At 36.6% G+C, this 23,347-nt stretch overlaps 1 protein-coding gene and 1 long non-coding RNA gene across 2 annotated transcripts in view; both read right to left on the bottom strand.

The window, feature by feature from the left end:
- Window positions 1–23,347, bottom strand: part of rnf121 (ring finger protein 121) — a 73,144-nt gene that overhangs the window by 16,852 nt on the left and 32,945 nt on the right. Inside the window, exons 4-7 of the mRNA XM_084136448.1 lie at window positions 13,543–13,697; window positions 11,223–11,330; window positions 2,322–2,442; window positions 9–89 (exon numbers count right to left, since the gene is read on the bottom strand). Of these exons, the coding sequence (XP_083992574.1) occupies window positions 9–89; window positions 2,322–2,442; window positions 11,223–11,330; window positions 13,543–13,697 (465 nt within the window). The remainder of the gene's footprint in view (window positions 1–8; window positions 90–2,321; window positions 2,443–11,222; window positions 11,331–13,542; window positions 13,698–23,347) is intronic.
- LOC311097081 lies at window positions 8,814–11,213 on the bottom strand. Its single transcript, XR_014609189.1, has 2 exons — window positions 10,595–11,213; window positions 8,814–10,217 (listed from the first exon to the last, which is right to left on the bottom strand). It is a non-coding gene; the product is annotated as an uncharacterized lncRNA (long non-coding RNA).

The following is a 23,347-nucleotide window of genomic DNA, read 5'->3' as shown; positions in this document are numbered from 1 at the left end:
TCACTCACATCCACAAGGATTGGCTGACCACAGACAGCACAGATGCTGTCTGACAGGTGCTTAGTGGGCATTCCAGATGCACTGTAAAACTGAAGCAATAGATCTGTACATCAGGGTTCATACACTCTTTGACCAATAATTTTTCCATGCCTTTTCCAGTTTTTCATGATTACCAAAGACATACAGTGAGGAAAATAAGTATTTGAACACCCTGCTATTTTGCAAGTTCTCCCACTTGGAAATCATGGAGGGGTCTGAAATTGTCATCGTAGGTGCATGTCCACTGTGAGAGACATAATCTAAAAAAAAAAAAATCAGAAATCACAATATATGATTTTTTAACTATTTATTTGTATGATACAGCTGCAAATAAGTATTTGAACACCTGTCTATCAGCTAGAATTCTGACCCTCAAAGACCTGTTAGTCTGCCTTTAAAATGTCCACCTCCACTCCATTTATTATCCTAAATTAGATGCACCTGTTTGAGGTCGTTAGCTGCATAAAGACACCTGTCCACCCCATACAATCAGTAAGAATCCAACTACAAACATGGCCAAGACCAAAGAGCTGTCCAAAGACACTAGAGACAAAATTGTACACCTCCACAAGGCTGGAAAGGGCTACGGGGGAATTGCCAAGCAGCTTGGTGAAAAAAGGTCCACTGTTGGAGCAATCATTAGAAAATGGAAGAAGCTAAACATGACTGTCAATCTCCCTCGGACTGGGGCTCCATGCAAGATCTCACCTCGTAGGGTCTCAATGATCCTAAGAAAGGTGAGAAATCAGCCCAGAACTACACGGGAGGAGCTGGTCAATGACCTGAAAAGAGCTGGGACCACCGTTTCCAAGGTTACTGTTGGTAATACACTAAGACGTCATGGTTTGAAATCATGCATGGCACGGAAGGTTCCCCTGCTTAAACCAGCACATGTCAAGGCCCGTCTTAAGTTTGCCAATGACCATTTGGATGATCCAGAGGAGTCATGGGAGAAAGTCATGTGGTCAGATGAGACCAAAATAAAACTTTTTGGTCATAATTCCACTAAACGTGTTTGGAGGAAGAAGAATGATGAGTACCATCCCAAGAACACCATCACTACTGTGAAGCATGGGGGTGGTAGCATCATGCTTTGGGGGTGTTTTTCTGCACATGGGACAGGGCGACTGCACTGTATTAAGGAGAGGATGACCGGGGCCATGTATTGCGAGATTTTGGGGAACAACCTCCTTCCCTCAGTTAGAGCATTGAAGATGGGTCGAGGCTGGGTCTTCCAACATGACAATGACCCGAAGCACACAGCCAGGATAACCAAGGAGTGGCTCTGTAAGAAGCATATCAAGGTTCTGACATGGCCTAGCCAGTCTCCAGACCTAAACCCAATAGAGAATCTTTGGAGGGAGCTCAAACTCCGTGTTTCTCAGCGACAGCCCAGAAACCTGACTGATCTAGAGAAGATCTGTGTGGAGGAGTGGGCCAAAATCCCTCCTGCAGTGTGTGCAAACCTGGTGAAAAACTACAGGAAACGTTTGACTTCTGTAATTGCAAACAAAGGCTACTGTAACAAATATTAACATTGATTTTCTCAGGTGTTCAAATACTTATTTGCAGCTGTATCATACAAATAAATAGTTAAAAAATCATACATTGTGATTTCTGGATTTTTTTTTTTAGATTATGTCTCTCACAGTGGACATGCACCTACGATGACAATTTCAGACCCCTCCATGATTTCTAAGTGGGAGAACTTGCAAAATAGCAGGGTGTTCAAATACTTATTTTCCTCACTGTATATACTTTTTAATTCTGTTGAGCTTGTCCTGAAAAAGTAATTAATAGACAATGACATAATAAAATAAATAATATAATCATAATTTCCATAAAAATAATTATAACCTGGTAAATATCTCACTGAAAACAGACTAGAATTTGAGGATGCTTTCACAGAGGTTTTGCTAGTTTTGTTAGTGTAACAGCAGCTTTTAAAATGGTTTGCAACTGGTATGACAGCAATCAGGCTAAATAATAGATGCAAAAATAAATTGCTGTTGATAACGTATGGGCATACACTACAGACAGCCAAGTGCTGTTGTGTGTTATGATTTCATAGTTAAACTAAAAGAAAGGAGTAAAAACAAAGTGAAAGCTGGCAGTTTTATTGGCCCGGTGAGGGGGTGGAATCAAACTTGAATACAAGAGAAATAAAAGTGTGAAAACAACTTGCGAGTGCTCAGATAAGCCAATGTGTCAAAAAATTTGGAGGATGGCTGGAAACATGGGTAAAAGCAACATGATGTTTATCCATTGATTCAACCACTTACCCCAACTGTAGATGCCATAAAATCTGCACACATCTCTGCAAAATCCCGACCAAGTACACCATAGTACAGGCCGTAAAAAAGAAGCGACACACCAAAGTCCATGGCATCTTCTGGCTTTATTCTAAAAGCATAAAGGGAGGTAACATAAGACTCAAATGATTAGTTCTTAATTTCTCTATGCAGTCATTAACATTTAGCACCTACAGTGAACTGGTCAGTTTTTTCAAGTGTTTGATAATTGTTTTGTGAACACACTTAATGACTAGCTGAAACATTCTAAGACTGAACACACTTACAGACTTTTCAACGACTGGAGTAGATTTTAAACACCAACTGTGAACACCGACTGAACGCAACTGTCTCTGACTCGGCACGTTTGGACATGATCAGTCGTATCAAATTACATTCATAATTGGCCTTATAGTCGTTAAGTGTGTCCCTGGCTGAAGAATGGGTGATATATTGGTATAATATTTTGTCGGTGATATAAAACCTTGTGAATATATTTGATTACCATGAGATGTTTTTTTATTTTTTTTATTTGATAGCATTCCAACTGATTTTAGAAGGGTTTCTGATTTAAACCTCATCAGAAAACTTTAATTCAGTTCTCACTTTCAATGATTCACAAGTTGTGTCCCAAAAAGTACATTTCACATTCATATTATACAAAACAAGCATGTACTTCAGGAACAGGGTACCCATTACCATAACAGTGTATAATTGTTTGTCACAAGCTTTGCAACAAGCTTGCTTTGCACACTTTCTGAGAAAGATGGACACAACCATAATGCAGCAACACTTAAGAAACCATGTTAATTCTAAAGCCTGATTTGTATAATTATTGTTGTGATAAGTAAGCAATTGTGCAGTAAACAAAATTTATGAGACCGTTTTGTCAGATTTCATTGGTGATTTTAGATAAGAAATTTAATCGTAAGCTTGGCGAACAGTTTTGGAGAATTTGATGTTTCCCCATTCAAAGACATAGGAGCTGCACTTGCATGCCTGAGAGGCGTTTCAAAGATGGCCGCCTAGGGAAATAATTTGTCCTAAAGGGACTAACCCTCTGAACGGGGTAGGTTTCAGGTAAAAACTAAAGTTAAAATAACTCAAATTAATGCCTGTGCATCTTCCCTGCTATTTTTATATTGTATATTTATATTTGTCAACACATTTACAAACATTTAGTTTTTCCTCATTTTGATGTACTATATGGTATACAGTATTTTGTTGAATTCTCAATAATTATCAGTAGTGGTTATCAGTGTATGACAATCTCCCCTTTGAGCAAATTGCTACATTCATGACAAATAACATTGCAAGATGATGCATGATATACGATCTTGGACATTAATGAAATATTGTATTAAATATTGTATTACACGTGTATATATATATATATATATATATATATATATATATATATATTACATTCGAATATTCAGCGTTTCAACACAGACTCGCCCTCGCTCGTGTGCGAGCTGTCAATCATAGTCCGCGCGGACCGGCGCGGTCATTGTTGATACGCTGGAGCACTGTCTATGAGCAGAATGGCGTCTAAGCGATTGTGGTGTTCTGTTCTTGGGTGTAATAAGGAACACAGCAGTCATTCTGATGTTCCTAAATCCGAACTGCTGAAGACGCAGTGGCTGAGTTTGTTTTCGAAGGGAATATTCCCCAGAATCCCCACGATCAACGTCAATGCTTTCATGTTTGCAAGAATCATTTCACACACCAGACTGCTTTATAAACGAGGTCAGTATAAAGCTGGTTTTGCTAAGAAGCTGCTCCTGAAAAAAGGATCAGTACCAACTATTCGTGTTCCTGCTGCACCTCCAGAAGAAGAAGTGAGTGTAACGTTTTATTAACCTTTATATTAATATTTATATCAATCTTTCTTTACGGCTTCACGATGAATGCGGCTGTTTACACTCAGGGTACATTATGGCATGTTTTCTATGTACGACGTTCTCAATATAATTCATAATCCCACGTTTATAATGAACAACGCGTTATGGTTATTGTGTTATTATTAAAAACGGTGTACGCACAGAACAGAGGGGCGGGGTGGGCAAAGCTCATTATCATTTAAAGACACATGGACTTAAACAGCGTGCTGAAAACAGAGCTGTTTTTGACCAGGTAAAATGAGTGTTTTCTTACAATACTAATGAGAATTTTTAATTAAAGTATATTACAAACTTTTAATTTAGACCCTAAAGAATCATATTAGCTTGTAAAAAAATTGCATTATAAGACCCCTTTAATATCACTAGTGCAGTGTTCGTCCTCAGAGCATATAAGCCCTGCCCGTGTGAGGTGCGCCGCTTCCCGCATGCGTTGTTCTGTAGTTTATTTAAAGTTTATTAATTCTGAACGTGTCGCGTCTATACATATATATACACTACCGTTCGAAAGTTTGGGGTCAGTAAGATTTTTTTAATGTTTTTAAAAGAAGTATCTTCTGCTCACCAAGGCTGCATTTATTTTATAAAAAAAAAAAAAAAACAGTAATATTGTGAAATATTATGACAATTTAAAATGACTGTTTTATATTTTAATATACTGTAAAATGTAATTTATTCTTGTGATCAAAGCTGAATTTTCAGGATCATTACTCCAGTCTTCAGTGTCACATGATCCTTCAGAAATCATTCTAATATGATGATTTGATGCTCAAGAAACATTCATTATTATTATATAATATCATATTCTTGTAACACCAGTTACAAGAATTAACTTTTAAGTGTCTAAATTTGTATATTATGTGAGAGTTATTAGAACTCTCAAAGGGGGAAATGTTGGATTACAAATTTATTAAATGTTTAATTTAGTTTGCAACAGTAAAAGTTGAGTACATTGAAGTTAGCATTTTAAGGTTAGGTTAGGATAATAGTAACAACAGTTTCTGCCAGTCCTGTTTTTCTCTATTGTAAGTCACCTTTTGTCTTTAATGGCTCGAGCCCGTAGCCCCAGACGCACCTTTTGTCTTTAACCCTCTGAGGTCGGCAAACGCGCGGGCGCGTTTTGCTGGATTTTCTCCACATTGTAGCACTATAAACTTAAATTACTCCGTCATTTATGGTCATACAGAAAAAAGAAATATAAAAAAAGAATCTGTGATATTTCTACTTTTGTATGTGTCCACTTACAATCAAATCAAAACATTGTGCTTTTGTAAAATAAAGAAAATAAACAGGCTGTGCGTTCTGCCTCTCCGTCGCGGTGAACTTTTTTTTCTTGAGCACGTCTATAAACTGAAACAAAACTCAGCGAATACTTGTCACACATTTATGAGCCAAACATTTAAGTGTGTACTTTTAAATGATCGGATTCAAAACGAAAACAAATATTCTCTGTTTAAGTAATTTGTATAAAACCAACAAGATGTCCAGTTTCTCAAACGCTTCCTAATTATTTTTAATTTACCACGCCCACTCGCGCAAAAGAGATTCACATGCAAATCTCCACATGGAACGCGATCGCGCTCATTAGGCCTACCTCAAAAACAAAACACCAAAACAAGTCTCTGCTTTTAGACGCGCCTGAGCTTACATTGGATTTACATCAGAAGAAGAACGCGATTTGAAGACAAGAAAGATGTAAGGTAAGAAATTCTTACATATTAGTTTGCTATTGTTGCATAAATGTCACATTGCAGTTGAACTGTTGCTAGATATATGGTGAATATTATAATATTTAGACCCGTGTTTACTGTTACTGTGTTTGTGGATATCTGCTCAAACGTAGATATGTATATGGTAACCATAATGTTTTATATTTGAGCGCGATCGCGTTTGAATGTATCATATTTTGGATCGTGATGGCGTTTGAATGTATCATATTTTGTAGCGCGATCGCGTTTGAATGTATCATATTTTGCAGCGCGATCGCGTTTGAATGTATCATATTTTGGATAGCGATCCCGTTTGAAAAGCAAACGGCTTCATGTTTTTACTATTATCTCATTTCATATCGTCATAACGAATGGAAACATTTGAAGTAACATGATAATCAATATATTTTTCTCTAGCTTAGTTGTTACTGAAATCTTTTGGAAGATTTATACTGCTATAGGTTATTGCTATTATTATTTTATCCAGCACTGTGCATAGCTTATGCCTACAAGGCACAACAAACCTGGTGTTCATCATATTATATATTGTTGGAAACATTTGTGTGTGTGTGTGTGTGTTAGGGCTGCACGATTATGACAAAAATCATAATTGTCGATTATTCCCTTGAAATTGTAATTGCGATTATTAATTACGATTATCACAATTTACATTGAAAATATATATATATATATATATATATATATATATAGGCATATTATTATATATGTTTACTTAAAAATTGTGAACACACACACTGTCCCCCTTTACTTAACATACACATAAATTGTAAGAATATGACTAATAGTAAAGACTACTAAGAAATAAACATTAGGCCTATGCTACAGCTATTAAATAGCAGTCCCAAACTAGCTTTTGTAAACACAATGTTGGTATGAGCCACCACAGTCATTTATATAAAAAATAACTTTTTTTTTTTTGTGAAAATAAAATGGCATTTGGGGGTTAATATTAAAACGACAGTTACCATGGTGACACACAATACTAACAAGAACTGTTAATGAAACATAAAAACTGCTCCTGGTGAATAGAATGAAAATCATACATGCATGCAAATCCTTCTCAGCTAACACACGACGTACCAGTAACGTGATTTATTGGTATTTTACTTTTATTTTGTGACTTACCAATTTACAACGTAACAACGTTGCATGCTCGTAGTTTCCTTTGCACTTTATACACAGCGCGCGCCGCCGCATTTGCGCGTGCAATTGAAGAGTGTGCGCTTACGAACACAGTAGCCTATAACGGCTGACATGACAGGAACGTTCGTTTTTCTGAGGTGAAAGACTTTTTATTTCAGCGTACACATACGTCGCTGCCTGGTAGTTCCTTCCTATTGTGCTGGGTTTTCTGAAGTAGTTGTGATTTGCCTCTCATTACATGCTCTAAATGCACGTAGAGTGGTTTTTTTTTTTTTTTTTTTTTTTTTTTTGTAATCGCGGCTTTGGACGATTACGTAATCGTGGCATCCATAATCGTAATCGCGATTAGAAATTCGATTAATTGTGCAGCCCTAGTGTGTGTGTAGGCTATTCTGTGAATTTTAAAAAGCAATTTTAACCAGAAAAATCTAAAATTTATTCCCAAAATCGTGCAGGCCTTTCTCTTGATATCAGTATGTTCACTTTTTTTTTTTCAGGGCCCAGATGCCACTGAGGACTTCAACATTCACATGAGTCTCTGTACATGAACATGGTAAAGTGAAAATCAAACACCTTGGAAATGAAAGGTATGTACAATGTTTTTAGGAATGGCACAAAGGTCTCTGTCTTTGGATCATTGTTTTCAATAAGTGCTTTTTTGGCATTTGTTGTGTATCTTTGGACTATGTTGTGTTGTAAATAAATCCAAAAAATTTAAAAGCCATTCTTTTTTAAATCTCCTCATGTGCAAGGTTGCTCAGAATGACAGGGCCTGATAGCTCCTAATAGGGCCGTTAGGGGAGGGTCTTTGTCTTTCTCAGGTGTGAAAAGCTTACATATTAATGACCTCCGCATAAAGCTTTTTCACACAAAACACGTTGTAAATTTTTTAAATCAATATATTGTCTTATCTGAATGAGCAGTCGGGGTGATTTTCACATAGTTTTAGAGCAAATATTCTAGGCTATGTGATACAATTTTCAAAAGTCTTGTGAAGAAATAATCAGTATGGGTTTCATGGCCTTATTTCAGTGAGAATTTTTTTTTGTATTTTCACAAACCATGCATAAATGTCATTATCTCAAAACTACAAACTTTTACATACATGCTGCTGATATATTATTGTAGCAGAGTTTGTGCTGAATACAGTGTAATTAGACTTTAGCCATGAAAATGTCACAAGTAACAGAAATAACCAGAAATGTCAGAGCATGTCAGAACACCTCCAGGGCCCAGAAAACAGCTCAGACCTCAGAGGGTTAATGGCTCGAGCCCCAGCCCTAGACGATGAATCGTTAGGCTGATTGGATTAGCACATATGCTTTTGAATGGTTATGCTGATTGGATTGAGACTGGTAACCCGCTGGAGTCGGGGGGTTCCTTAACCAGTATACTTAATTTGCATGCTTTGTTCAACCTCAATGTAAATCCCTCCCCCTAAAGGTCTATAAATTTGCAAGGCAACTGTCTTGAGTTTAGACTTTTGATGAACTGCAGCCACGTCAACGCGAAGTCCTCAATAAAGAATAACTTCTTTAACGTGATCCCAAAAGTCTCCTGGTCTTCGATTCTGAGTTTACAACACTAATCTTTTTTCTTTCTTTCTTTCTTTCTTTCTTTCTTTTTCTTTCTTTCTTTCTTTCTTTCTTTCTAACTAATCTTTCTGTCTTTCTAACTAATCTTTCTTTCTTTCTAACTAATCTTCTTTCTTTCTTTCTTTCTTTCTTTCTAACTAATCTTTCTTTCTAAGTAATCTTTTTTCTTTCTTTCTTTCTTTTTCTTTCTTTCTTTCTTTCTTTCTTTCTTTCTTTCTTTCTTTCTTTCTTTCTTTCTTTCTTTCTTTCTAACTAATCTTTCTAACTAATCTTTCTTTCTTTTTCTTTCTAACTAATCTTTTTCTTCTTTCTAACTAATCTTTCTTTCTTTCTAACTAATCTTTCTTTCTTTCTTTGTCCGTCTTTCTCACTTTTCTTTGTTTCTTTCTAACTAATCTTTCTTTCTAACTAATCTATCTTTTCTTTCTTTCTAATCTTTTTTCTTTCTTTCATTCTTTTTAACTATCTTTCTAACTAATCTTCTGTCTTTCTAATTTATCTTTCTTTCTTTCTTTCTTTCTCTCTTTCTTTCTTTCTAACTAATCTTTCTTTCTTTTTCTTTCTAACTAATCTTTTTCTTCTTTCTAACTAATCTTTCTTTCTTTCTAACTAATCTTTCTTTCTTTCTTTGTCTGTCTTTCTCACTTTTCTTTGTTTCTTTCTAACTAATCTTTCTTTCTTTCTAACTAATCTATCTTTTCTTTCTTTCTAATCTTTTTTCTTTCTTTCATTCTTTTTAACTATCTTTCTAACTAATCTTCTGTCTTTCTAATTTATCTTTCTTTCTTTCTTTCTTTCTTTCTTTCTCTTTCTTTCTTTCTAACTAATCTTTCTTTCTAACGAGCCCATATTTCTTAATTTTTTTAAAACTAATGTTTCTTTCTAACAAGCCCATATTTCTTTCTTTCAAACTAATTTTTCTTTCTTTCTAACTAATCTATATATCTTTCTAATTAACTTATCTATCTATCTTTCAAACAAATTTTTCTTTCTTTCTAACTAATCTATATATCTTTCTAATTAACTTTATCTATCTATCTATCTATCTATCTTTCTATCTTTCTATCTTTCTTTCTTTTTAACTAATCTATCTATCTTTCCAACTTATCTATCTTTCTTTCTTTTTAACTAATCTATATATCTTTCTAACTAACTTGCCTATCTTTCTTTCTTTCTTTCTTACTAATCTATCTATCTTTCTAACTAACTTATCTTTCTTTCTTTCTAACTAATCTATCTATCTTTCTAACTACTCTTTCCTTCTTTTTTCTTTCTCTCTTTTTCTTTCTTTCTTTCTTTTTTTCTTTCTTTCTTTCTTTCTTCCTAATCTTTCTTTCTTTTTTCTCTTTCATTCTAACTAATCTTTCTTTTTCTTTCTTTCTTTCTTTCTTTCTCTTTTTCTTTTTCTAACTAATCTTTCTTCCTTTCTCCTACTCTTTCCTTCTTATTTCTTTAGCTATTTTTTCTTTATTTCTGTCTATCCTTTCTTTCTTTCTTTCTTTCTTTCTTTCTTTCTACCTAATCTTTTTCTTTTTTCTTTCTTTCATTCTAACTAATCTTTCTTTTTCTTTCTTTCTTTCTTTCTCTTTCTTTCTTTCTTTCTTTCTTTCTTTCTTTCTTTCTTTCTTTCTTTCTTTCTTTCTAACTAATCTTTCTTCCTTTCTCCTACTCTTTCCTTCTTATTTCTTTAGCTATTTTTTCTTTATTTCTGTCTATCCTTTCTTTCTCTTTTTCTTTCTTTCTTTCCAACTAATCTTTCTTCCTTTCTCCTACTCTTTCCTTCTTATTTCTTTAGCTATTTTTTCTTTATTTCTGTCTATCCTTTCTTTCTTTCTTTCTTTCTTTCTTTCTTGTCTATCCTTTCTTTCTTTCTTTCTTTCTTTCTTTCTTTCTACCTAATCTTTCTTTCTTTTTTCTTTCTTTCATTCTAACTAATCTTTCTTTTTCTTTCTTTCTTTTTCTTTCTTTCTTTCTTTCTTTCTTTCTTTCTTTCTAACTAATCTTTCTTCCTTTCTCCTACTCTTTCCTTCTTATTTCTTTAGCTATTTTTTCTTTATTTCTGTCTATCCTTTCTTTCTTTCTTTCTTTCCAACTAATCTTTCTTCCTTTCTCCTACTCTTTCCTTCTTATTTCTTTAGCTATTTTTTCTTTATTTCTTTCTTTCTTTCTATCTTTCCGGCTTTCTCAAGCCAACTTAAAGTTTGTCTCAACAACTTTTTTTTCTAGTTTTATAATATTTTTTCTTTATTATTGTAGCACACACACATCAGCACCCATTCATATCCACACATCTTCCACCAGAAGAAAACATCAATACAAAATATGGAATTTTTATTTCTGCTTTCTTTCCCCTAAATTAATCTTACCAAGGATTACATGTTCACTAAATGCTATATGACATCCAAAATTGTGAAAACATAAAAAAAAAAAACCTGTAGTTAGAGTTTGATGTTTTTAAAAACACAATGTTATAGTCAGCTACCCCAATGATTCAGTGTTAAAACATGAAGCTTAATAACTTACCTAAATATAAGATTGATGCCAAAGAGGGTGAACATAACTACAGTATAGCCCACAATGCCTGTGGTGTAGCTGATCTTATACAAAAGGAGGAACCATTTATAAACAAGCCTGTGTGGAGAGAAAGAGACAACAGAGTAAACTCACCAAAATGTGAATCTCACCAAGAAATAAAATAAATGCAAAAAAAAAAAAAAAAACCACAAGATTTAATTTATTGTCATTTACCTCATATCATTCCAAACCTGTATGATTTTGGTATAGTCTTCCTGCACTGAATTATAATTTTTTTTGCTACTTGTTCAAATTACTCAATTAAGAAGTTTTAAAGAAAAATGTCGGAAGATTTCGATATAAGAGGAGCTACATTATACGTCGGGTCAGAGGTCACCCTTCTGCCAGAACTCAAACAAAAACCCATTACTTGGCTTCAGAAGGCATTTATTAACCCACTGGGGTTGTATGGATTAATTTTATGATGGATAGATGCGTTTTTTGGAGCCTCAAAAACTCTATACAATGCCATTACAAAGTTGGGAAGGATATTATTTAATATAACTACGACTTTGTTCAGCTGAAAGAAGTTCAACTAAAAATATATGTTTAAAATGAAGATAAATTGTGTAACCACTTGCTGTAAAAAAAATTTTTTTAGTAAAGTCCAAGAGAATTTTTTTCAGTGTCCTGTAGTCTCTTTAGACAAGTTGAGTGTGGCGCTAACAAAGGCAAGGTGACAGGTTCAATTCCCAGAGAATGCATGAATTAGAAAAGAAAAAAACATTTTTTTTTATGTAACTCAAGTCACTTTGGATAAACCTGCCAAATGTGTAAATGTAAATTGTCTTTACTGACGGGGGCTTGAGGGGATGTTAAGTAAATAACTAATACAAATGTTTTGTTCTGCACACAAATCATGAAAAACAGAAAAGAAAAAGAGAATATAGAGCATGCATCATCTGGAACACTTTAATGATACTTTTATGGTGACAGCATGCTTCAAGATTTTTTTCTTTTTTTTTTTTTTACAAAGCGGCAGTGACAGGACATTGAGGAAACATGCCAAATTTTTAATTCCCAATGCCGGTGGTGCTAAAAGAAAGCCTCTAAACTTTTGAACCGTGCTGACATTGGGGTAAAATGTGACCTGGACATGTTTTCATAAGATTCAGATCAAACAGGTGACATCACACAGAGACAGATTTATAAAATAAGCAGCAACATAGTTGAAAATAGTATGGTACTGGCATTTCAGTAGAACAATGAACTCTGATCCCTGTGTAGGTGTTTTTTTTGTTATTTTGGAGTAACCAAAACTGGGGTGTGCAATATGTATCATTTACGATAATACTGTAATTATTGTTTTAATGATGGGCAAGCTGATATTATCAAGTATGTCACTCTTTTTGGAAAAACCAAACAACAACATGCTTTAAGAGTGCACGCATTTACTGCGTGCTGTAGCCTATTTTAATGCTGGTAGAATATCCCCGAAATTCAAGATATACAAGGTAATTTTTCCACCAGGTTTGTTTCTTGAAGAGTTGGGTGAGAGGAACGTGGACACTTGAGCTCATCACCTGAGTCCTTAAGGTCCATTGCTGGTTGAGGGCAGAGCACTGCTTCTGAGTGGGCGTGGACCAGGGGATCAATCCGGGGACCGTCTGCTGGCGAGCATCTCCCATCGGTGAGTTTTTGAGGCAATGACCTCCTTATATAGCGGGAAGGCCCATCTCCAGTTCATGTGCTTGAACATCATTGGCCAGTGCTACGCCCTGGTGTTATTCAATAGAGCTTCTGCGTGGCATGACGCAATGTCAAGTGAATTGAACACGAAAGGGAACTCAATTTCCGTCACTTCTTTGAACTAACCACTGCTCAGAATGTGAAGAATATAAAAAGCTTCAGGGTTGCATTTTATTTCAGAGTGCTTGTACCTGCAGTGTACTTACCTTCAAAAATACTAGGTAATAAAAGGGTAACTACAGTTGTTAAGGATAGGTTTAGGAGTAGGTTCAGGGTTAATACCTAGTTATTATCAAGTTATTGTAATTACTGTAATAAGCACATGGGGAACAGGACTGTAAAATAAAGTGCTACCCGCTTCAGCAGTCCATGATAGGCCTAAACCAGCCAAAGTACTAGCACAAAAACACTCAGCAAAATATTGTCAAAATCCCAGAAAATACTGAGATATCTTTTGTTTGTCAATACTGCACACCCCTACTTCAAACACGGTTTATACACGTACCTAACAGAAAGTCACACACAGCTAAACGGAGTCAAAGTCCCATGGCACGATGATAAAGCTATTGGTTTTGGTTACCTTGGAGTGGTGCAGTCCAGTGGTTTGCGGGTAGCGCGGAAAGTGATGAAGGCTGTGACAATAGAGAAGATGAACCATGTCACCAGAAACCTCCACCAGTGCAGCTTAGTGGTGAAGTACAGAGGAACCACCCACATTTGGAAGAGGGTTACCAACTTTAGGGGGGAGAAAAAAAAAATATTTAGATGTTAGCTTCCAAAACCCATCTAGAAATATCAGTGGTCATGTTTCACCTCCAACCCCAATTTTCTTTATTTTTAGCTATTTGAATGTCATCACCACTGACTAAAAAGTAGCCATTATTGGGTTAGGGTTAAGGCTTAATTTAAAAGCCGAGTTTAAAATCTCAAAAACTGAAAACCAAAATTGTCTCAGTTTAAAGCATGACCACATATGATGCATTGCAATGGTCACATGTTTCATCTAGATTTGGGTACAGTTTAGCCAACTTGGTTTTACCACAATGAATACGGTAGAGAACTTTCATCTGAATCAGACTGAGTCTTGCACAAGATGAAGTTTACTCTGTGAACAGCTTTATTCCAGGTGTGTTCGGATATGTCGATTCTTAAAGGGGTGATAGAATGCAAAACCAAGTTTAACTTGGCATAGTTGAATAACAGCAGCTCGGTGGGTAAAATGGCCATACACAGATGGCCATCTCAAAATCTTGAATGTGTTTTCGACTACCTCTGGAAGTGGTCGAAAGTGGACAAGCTCAAAGCATTAGACCTAGTTTACACCAGAATTTAGCGTTGTCCACTTGTGATTCGTTCGACCAAAACGCATCTCAATACCAGGTGTAAACAGGGCCTTAGTGTCCTTCAAACGTTTGAATTTCTTCATCTTTGTTCTCTGTTTTGTAGTGAAGAGAGAGAAGCTGGAACAAAATTAGACCGTATTGAACATGGTAAGGGTACTGATTGCACTTAACATTTCCCGTAACAAAAGACGTTTTTCTATGAAATATAGAATTGCAGCTCTTGCAGGATTTTAATGTGTACATGCTGAATTGCAATTTTTTACTCTGTTTAGTGCTCAGTAAGCTAATAGTGGTAAGTAGTAAGTGGTAAGTGGCAGCAGCCATATCACCCTGTAGCCCAAGACTGGTTGCCCACTGAAGCTAAGCAGGGCTGAGCCTGGTTAGTACCTGGATGGGAGACCTCCTGAGAAAAAACAGGTTGCTGCTGGAAGAGGTGTTAGTGAGGCCAGCAGGGGGTACTCACCCTGTGGTCTGTGTGGGTCCTAATGCCCCAGTGTAGTGACGGGGACACTATACTGCCAAAAGAGCACCGTTCTTCGGATGAGACGTTAAACCGAGGTCCTGACTCTCTGTGGTCATTAAAAATCCCAGGATGTCCTTCGAAAAAGAGTAGGGGTGTAACCCCGGCATCCTGGCCAAATTTGCCCCTTGGCCCCGGTCCATCATGGCCTCCTAATCATCCCCATATACTGATTGGCTTCATCACTGTCTCCTCTCCACCAGTAAGCTGGTGTGTGGTGGGCGTTCTGGCGCAATATGGCTGCCGTCGCATCATCCAAGTGGATGCTGCACATTGGTGGTGTTTGAGGAGATTCCCCCATCTATGTAAAGCGCTTTGAGGTCTCAGAAAAAGCGCTATATAAATGTAACAAATTATTATTATTATTATTATTATTATTATTATTATTATTATTATTATAAGTAGTTATTTGTCAGCTAACTTTATTTTACATTTTCTTTTTTTTCTTTTTTTGCACTTTTGTGATGTTCCCTGGTAGGCATAGAGCAACACATTGCGTCGATTTTTATTTTAGTTTGATGTTTTTGAGCTGACGCTGGATTGAGAGCACTGACGCTATTGTTTGACTCACTGGTTTGTTAGTGAGAATACAACTGAAAGTATTTGAGTGCTTAAAATTACTCTACTTTTGGTGGAGGCACAAAGAATGGGGTCGAGTTATTTTAGGGGAGGTGACATCACTAACCCTAAAATTTACATAAACCCTGCCCCCGGGAACGCGATTTTAAAGATTATCAAGACAAAATATGCTAATCAATGACTAGAAGATAACTACACATAAGCTCCATAAATTCACCAACTAACCATTCAGAAAATGTTGTCTACATGTTGTCACTTCTTCTTGAGTCTCTCCATCTTTCTGACTTCGGTTTGAACATAAAAGGCTAAAGGTTTTTGAAATTCCCAGTGCATGTCTGTGTGAGGTAAAAGGACACAAGCTCTTGAAGCTCCAACCCCCGGGAGCAGCAGCTCATTTGCATTTAAAGGAACAGACACAAAAACGGTGCGTTTTTGCTCACCCTCAAAAAGTGACAATTTTAACATGCTATATAAAAATATCTGTGGGGTATTTTGAGCTAAAACTTCACATACACACTCTAGGGACATCAAAGACTTATTTTACACCTTGTGAAAAGTGCATTATACCACCCCTTTAACTTGAGACTTTTCCTCATTTAAGGTCATGAACATGCATGCAAAGTTGCTGTGTGCTCATCTTGTCAAGTAATTTCTTGAATTTATTAAATGAGTCTACAGAACAAAAGATAAGACAACATAGCAAAAGTAAGCATTTATTTCATTATACAGTAATATTAAATTGTTCAGTTATGATGTTTTGAGCATAAATGTTAAAAAAAGTTGGAAAAAATGTATATGCAAAAAAGTCAGAATGCTGTTTTTTTCTTCATATTTTGTCAAAACAAAACAGTTTAAAAAAATGTTTAAAAACATTCATAAATTATATGTTCAGATATAAGTTTTGTAATGATTCATAAGTGTTGATATTAAAAGTGTACTGTTTGTATCTGATTTTTTGGTGTTTTTTATAGTGTGGTTTTTGGAAAATTGTATTGAATCCAATTAGGGTCAATTTGACCCGCACCATGATTAAACTGAAACTGAAAGATCGCAACTTTACCACTACCGAAGATGCTGCCATCCTTACCAGTGAATATGTACTCACACTTATAAATGTGAAGTCAGCAAAAATAGATAAAAGTTCACTGATAGTATTAATATTTAAATAATTTAAATGACTACTGGAGCAGCCAGTTTGCTACGTTTAAAATGATTATTAAACCGCAAGCACAAACTACGCAAAAGCTACAGCCCTTTCGGTGCACTCAGTGTCTGAATTCACTCAATCATTTTCATTCACTCCTTCAAGAGGACTATATTAGTGAAGTAATGTAGCCAATAGTGAATGAGGGTAAATGGGGCAATTTCAAACACAGCTCAGGACTCTTATTATACTCTGGATACTTAATCATGAATAATATTATAGGTATTTATATAGGTAACATTATATGTCCTGGATCAAAGATAATTTCTTCTGTTTTCTTAGTATTTACAATGAGATGATGGTCCTCACACCATTAAATGGTATAAATGGTGTAAACGATGGTCCTCACGAAATAAACTGCTGTTTTCAGCTACATAAGGTGTATTTAACAGTAGCATTCAAGAAAGAAATTAAATGAAAAAATACATGGGCGTCGGAAGCAAAAAAAATGTGGCTGGGTCTTTCTCCAGATTTTTTTACTGGAGTAGATTATGGGTGTTTCTGAAGCCAAATAACTTATCTAAAATCTCTATGCAATGAGTGAAGTGAATGAGTGAGAGTAAAAATTAAACAAGCGCAAATCCGTCAATGCGTGCATCTCTCAGAAATCAGAGATTGGCAAGAGTAATATCAACTCAAATAGGCTACTACAAACATATTAATGTTCTTCGATGTGATATTGTATATTATTGTATGTATATTTAAATGATTTAAGCCTTGTACAATATGATATTCGAATTAATGGAATAAGCACAGCACAATCACAAATCGCAGCCTCTGCGTGTGTCTGTCTCGCAGCAACCAAACCAGCACTAATAGCCTATAATCAACTAACAATATGTCTATTTAAATGTTTTAAACTTCATATAATGTGATAAGCTACATGATCGATTTCATCATCTCACTCTCTCTTGAAGTTGATCCTCACTTTCCTTGTGTGTATTTGGCGCTCGAACTGCTAGTTTTTTTTTCCACTGCAACTTTGCCGTCTCATTTTATTACGACTCTCAACTGTGTGGTTACAAAGTATATTACAATGGCATTGAACACAGCTCAGCCAATAATAATCAAGAACTGGAAGTGTCAGTTTTTATAACATGTGTTTTGACACTTTTGTCTGGCTATAGAATGAGAAAAAAAATTGCATAATGCTGCAGTCGAGGCAAGGTCTTTTTAAGAGACATCCATGCTTATTTCAGCAAGACAATGCCAAGATTAATTCTGCACGTTACAACAGTGTGGCTTCATAGTAAAAGAGTTCAGATACTAGACTGGCCTGCCTGCAGTCCAGACCTGTCTCCTATTGAAAATGTGTGGTACATTATGAAGCAAAAAATACAACAGAGACGGCTGAGTACTTAAGGTCATTTATCACTAAGAAAGAAACTTAATTAGTGTCAGTTCCAAAACACTTACTGGGTGTTGTTAGAAGAAAAGGTGATGTATCACACTGAACGTATTTTTACAAAAAACAATGAAGTTTATCATTTTGAACATTGAGAAAAAAAAAAATCCCCAGGGAGAAACTGTCCCGCCTTCTAAGTAAAAGAGCCAATCGCTGATTGGTAAAGTCATTGCGCCACTGCATCGACCTGTTAGAGGCTCCGGTTCCCATAGGAACCTGAGACTCGCGCTTGGGACAGCACATGCCCATTGGCTCGTCTAGCCTGAAAAGTAAGGGTTTGGTGGGACTCTGAATGAGTCAAGTGGAATGGATTTGAGCAGCAGCGTGGAAATCAATGCTGTAGCTAAAACGCGGAATGGAGTTTAATTTATTAGGGCATTCCTTAAGTGGAATGGATTTGACTGACGGCGCTCTGAAAAGTGAACAGACATGTGCTGAATTAGAGACGTTAAAAGTGAGTGTGTCCAATTCCATTGGTCTTAAAAAAAGTGGGTGGGTCTTGTCCCACTTACATAGAATATTTTTTCCTACTATGGAAGTAAATGGGGACCAGCAACTGTTTGGATAGCAACATTCTTCAAAATATCTTCTTTTGTGTTCAGCACAAGAAAGACATGAATATAGGTTTGGAACAACATTAGAGTGAATAAATAATGACAATTTTCATTTTTGGGTGAACTAACCCCTTAAGGACAAGCAGCAGCATGTTTACTATTAGGCTACTGTCACTTAGATCTAACATCTAATATACACGCATATGACACGCACCCAATTTTCTCTCAAATGTTTGCTTTCACTTCAGTTATAACCAACTGTTTATGTAAACCTGGTGTGTATTTGACAGTTTTAACCCAATAAGACTCAAAAGATAACTTGGCGCTGTTAGACAGGCTTTAAGTGCCTGAGCGCTTTGGGTGTATGCGCTCAGAAAAGCACATGTTAGAACAGCGCATCAGCACACAAATTAAATGTTTAACCGGCAAGGCTTTAAAGCACATGCAAATAATATACTTTTGTGAATTGCAGTGTCCTGTGAGTTAAAGTGACGTGAATGTACGTCGCATTGAACAGTATGTTGGGACAGAGGTGCCAAGAGACTCATTTATAAAACTGTCACATTACATTGATAGAAATAATTTAGTAGCCTATCCTTGCCTTGTTTTTGAATAAATAAATCAAATAGTGTAAAATACATTTCATATCAAGTTTTTCTCAATCTTTTCCACTGGCCTAATTGATTTATATTTTTAATGGAAACAGATAGGCCTTGTTGTGCATTATTTGTACGAAAATATGTTCTCAGACAATCTGCTGGTATCATGATAAGCAATTCTCTCTGTAGTTAAAACAACATTTCAGGGTCAGGGCTGTTTCATGCCACAGGAAAAGTGTTCAAAAGCATCACATCCACTACAAATATTTGTATTGTTTTTTTGTATTGAACTGAATATAAATTGTATTGAATATACTTTTTTTTTTTTTTTTACTTTTCAGTAATTTCATGTAGCCTTATTTAAGTGTTTAACTCCATTAATGAGAATGGCATATTTAATCTAAATGTTTATATCAGAAGTAAAACAGTTGAAATCATTCTTTTATTTATTTAAACTGCTATTGTGAACACGCATTGTATTTATGATTAGGACTCATAATGAAGATTTACGGTTTTCCTTCATCTGCCGTTAGATAAATATGCGTCAATTTCACTAAACGGCCCAACGCGCTCGCTGGCGCGGAGAATGGATGGATGTTTGCTTCATGTGATAGGCTTGGTGAGTGAAATTATATTTCTATTATCTTTCTGTATATGTATAACTTTCTTAAAACGCTCTGTCTAAAAGTGACCAAAAAGAGATTTAACTCCAGCTCACCATCGGTGTCGCCAAACTGGTTCGTCTCCAAAATGTTTGTACGCATGGGTCAGAGTTTGCGTGAAGGTGCACAAATTTTCCCGTCAAGTTTGTTTTTATAAATCACAACTTACGCGTCGGAAGTGGTGTACACCTCTTTCAAGGGCCTGTTTTGTGCGTACGCGACGGTTGTAAATGAGGCCCCAGAACTGCAACTGATAGAACGCACTGTAGCACGATACTACGATATTTCTTCAAAAATTGTGATATTGTGATTGTGAATTGTGACACCCCTAAAAAAAATATATATATAAAAAAAATATAATATACACATACATATACATATACATATATATATGCGTGTATATGTATACATGTATGTGTATATTATTTTTATTTTTTTATATATTTTTTTTAGGGGTGTGCGATATCACAATTTGTGAAGAAATATCGTAGTATCTTGCTACAGTGCGTTCTATCAGTTGCAGTAGAACTGTATATATATATATACACGGGTGTTCCCGGTCTGCAGTGGTCAGTATGTATCAAAAGTGGTCCAAGGAAGGAACAGTGGTGAACTGGCGACAGGGTCATTGATGCATGTGGGGAGCAAAGGCTGGCCCGTGTGGTCCGATCTAACAGACGAGCTACTGTAGCTCAAATTGTTCAAGAAGTTAATGCTGGTTCTTATAAAAAAGGTGTCAGGATACACAGTGCATTGCAGTTTGCTGCGTATGGGGCTGCATAGCCGCAGACCAGTCAGGGTGCCCATGCTGACACCTGTCCATCGCCGAAAGCGCCAACAGTGGGCACGTGAGCATCAGAACTGGATCACGGAGCAATGGAAGAAGGTGGCCTGGTCTGATGAATCACATTTTCTTTTACATCACATTGATGGCCAGGTGCGTGTGCGGAAGAAGGCAAGCTGGCGGAGGCAGTGTGATGCTTTGGTTAATGTTCTGCTGGGAAACCTTGGGTCCTGCCATCCATGTGGATGTTACTTTGACACATTTAACCTACCTAAGCATACTTGCAGACCATGTACACCCTTTCACGGAAACTGTATTTCCTGGTGGCTGTGGCCTCTTTCAGCAGGATAATGCGCCCTGTCACAAAGCAAAAATGGTTCAGGAAAGTTTGAGGAGCACAACAACGAGTTTGAGGTGTTGACTTGGCCTCCAAATTCCCCAGATCTCAATCCAATAGAGCATCTGTGGGATGTGCTGAACAAACAAGTCCAATCCATGGAGACCCCATCTCGCAACTTACAGGACTTAAAGGATCTGCTGCTAATGTCTTGGTGCCAGATACCACAGCACACCTTCAGGGGTCTAGTGGAGTCCATGCCTCGACGGGTCAGGGCTGTTTTGGCAGCAAAAGGGGGACCAACACAATATTAGAAAGGCGGTCATAATGTTATACCTGATCGGTATAGGATTGATATTGATCAGGTAAAACAAGCGCTTAATGAGCAATTGTTTAGGTGGCTTGCTAATGTATTAGATTTCTCTAATACATAAAATAAGTAAGCTTGAACAGAGTTCTTGTGGGGAGAAGAATTTATTGAAAGTAGGAGTTTAGCAGTTATTCAGCACCAATGTTAGCATGTCAGTCTTTGGCCCCATTTACACTGCATGGTTCAAGTGACCCAATTCCGATTTTTTCCTCTCATGTGGCACAGATCGGATATGACAGGTGAACGTGTAAGCAGGAAAAAAACGCATGGATTCCGATTTTCTCAGATCGGATTCAGGCCTCATTCATATGTGGTAATAAATCGGATATGAATCGGATACGTGTATTTGTGTGTGCCATGTAAGCAGACAAATCGGATATTCCCCAGTAAATGCGAGTTGTACGTCATTAAAAAAGTGACGTCAACTCAGGTGGACTCCACCAACTGAGAACACATGACTTATTATAGGCGCGATGGAGGTCGAAGGCTCAACACAGCGGAGTATTTTTTTTTCTCCGCCTTACAAGAGCAATGTTTTGCTGACCTTTGAAACTAGTGCGGAAAGCAAAACACTACATAATTAGAGATGCGCGTATGAGCTCCAACGTCACCCGAATCCGCAGCCAAAAACAAATCATCCACCTGCACCAATAATTTTCTTTGATTTAAGTATCCGCACCCGATGGTCAAAGTTATTATTCTAGTTCTTATGTGGTTACGCGCGAGGATAAATGGATGATCATCACCTTCAACAGCGGACGTGGCTACGGTTATGCGCGCATCTATACAATGAATGAGCGCTGCTTTTAAATTAACATTTCTTTAAAACAAAATTTATTTGACAGAATTTCATTTTCGTAATGGCATAAACAGGCTTTACTCCCTTGAAACTTTTATGCTCATATTTTAGAGAATGTAATATTTTCGTTAATAATGATTTATCTATCCACCCGCGACCCACCCGAAATTAATCAGAATGTTATTTTTATTAGCCTGCTTGACCCTCCCGCGGATTATCCGCAGAGCCCCCGCGGATATATGACCGCGATCCGCGCATCACTATAATAATTTTGTCTGCTTCTGCATCCATTGCATATCGAGCTGTTTTACTTCATTTTCCGGGTCAGAACGTCTACATTTGGTTGTTTTGGCAGTGTATAGTGTAAATGCAAATATCGGATACAGGTCACTTTTAAAAGATGATGTAAGCGGGTCGTCAAAAAAATCGGATATAGTCAGCAAATCGGAATTGGGCATCAAGACCTGCAGTGTAAATGCAGCCTTTGAGAGAACTTTAAGATTCTTAGAAGGGTTATGATTATTTAAAGTTCTTTATACCTGAAGATAAAAGGGCTACAAACAATTGATACTGTTAGGACCTCTTGGAGATCCAAGTGGACAAACAAGATACCCTGAGGAACGCTGTTCCTTTGTTGTTCTTATCGTATGGACTATTTGGTTACAGACAGTTTTAGTTGATTGCATCTGAGGCACAGTCACAGCATAAATGCATTGACTGTAACTGTAATTCCAGGTCGGAAGCTTCCGTAAATATTTAGTTTATACATGGTTACATTTCAGGTCAAGGTTAAATGGTGTAGCGCAATTTTTTTTTTTTCCACTTAGTGGTAATTGTAACTTAGTGCCCTTTCACATCAAAACTAGGCTAAGTTGTAACTTACAGCTGGTGCTATCATCCCCTGTGCAGTGCCATCTCAAAGATTAAGCATGGTGGTGGAAGAATAATGCTGTGGGGTGCTTTTCAGTGGCAGGGACAACTCTGTGAAAGTCCTTAGTGGCTCAGCCAGAGCCTGTACTTAAACCTAATGAAACATCTCTGGAAAGATTTGAAAATGGCTATCCACCGCTGGTTCCCAATTAGCCTGACAGAGCTTGAGAATAATCCTCAAATCCAGGTTTGCAAATTTTGTTGCATCATACCCAAAAAGGCTTGAGGATCGAATCAGTGCCAAAGGTGGGTAATGGTAGTGTCTAAATATTTATGCTATAGTGAAATATCAGTTGCTT

This window comes from Abramis brama (genome assembly GCF_963993115.1).
Source record: "Abramis brama genome assembly, chromosome: 15".
NCBI lineage: Eukaryota > Metazoa > Chordata > Actinopteri > Cypriniformes > Leuciscidae > Abramis > Abramis brama.
Note: the sequence above shows the minus strand (reverse complement) of the source record. Positions and strands in the feature narration are given on the sequence as shown.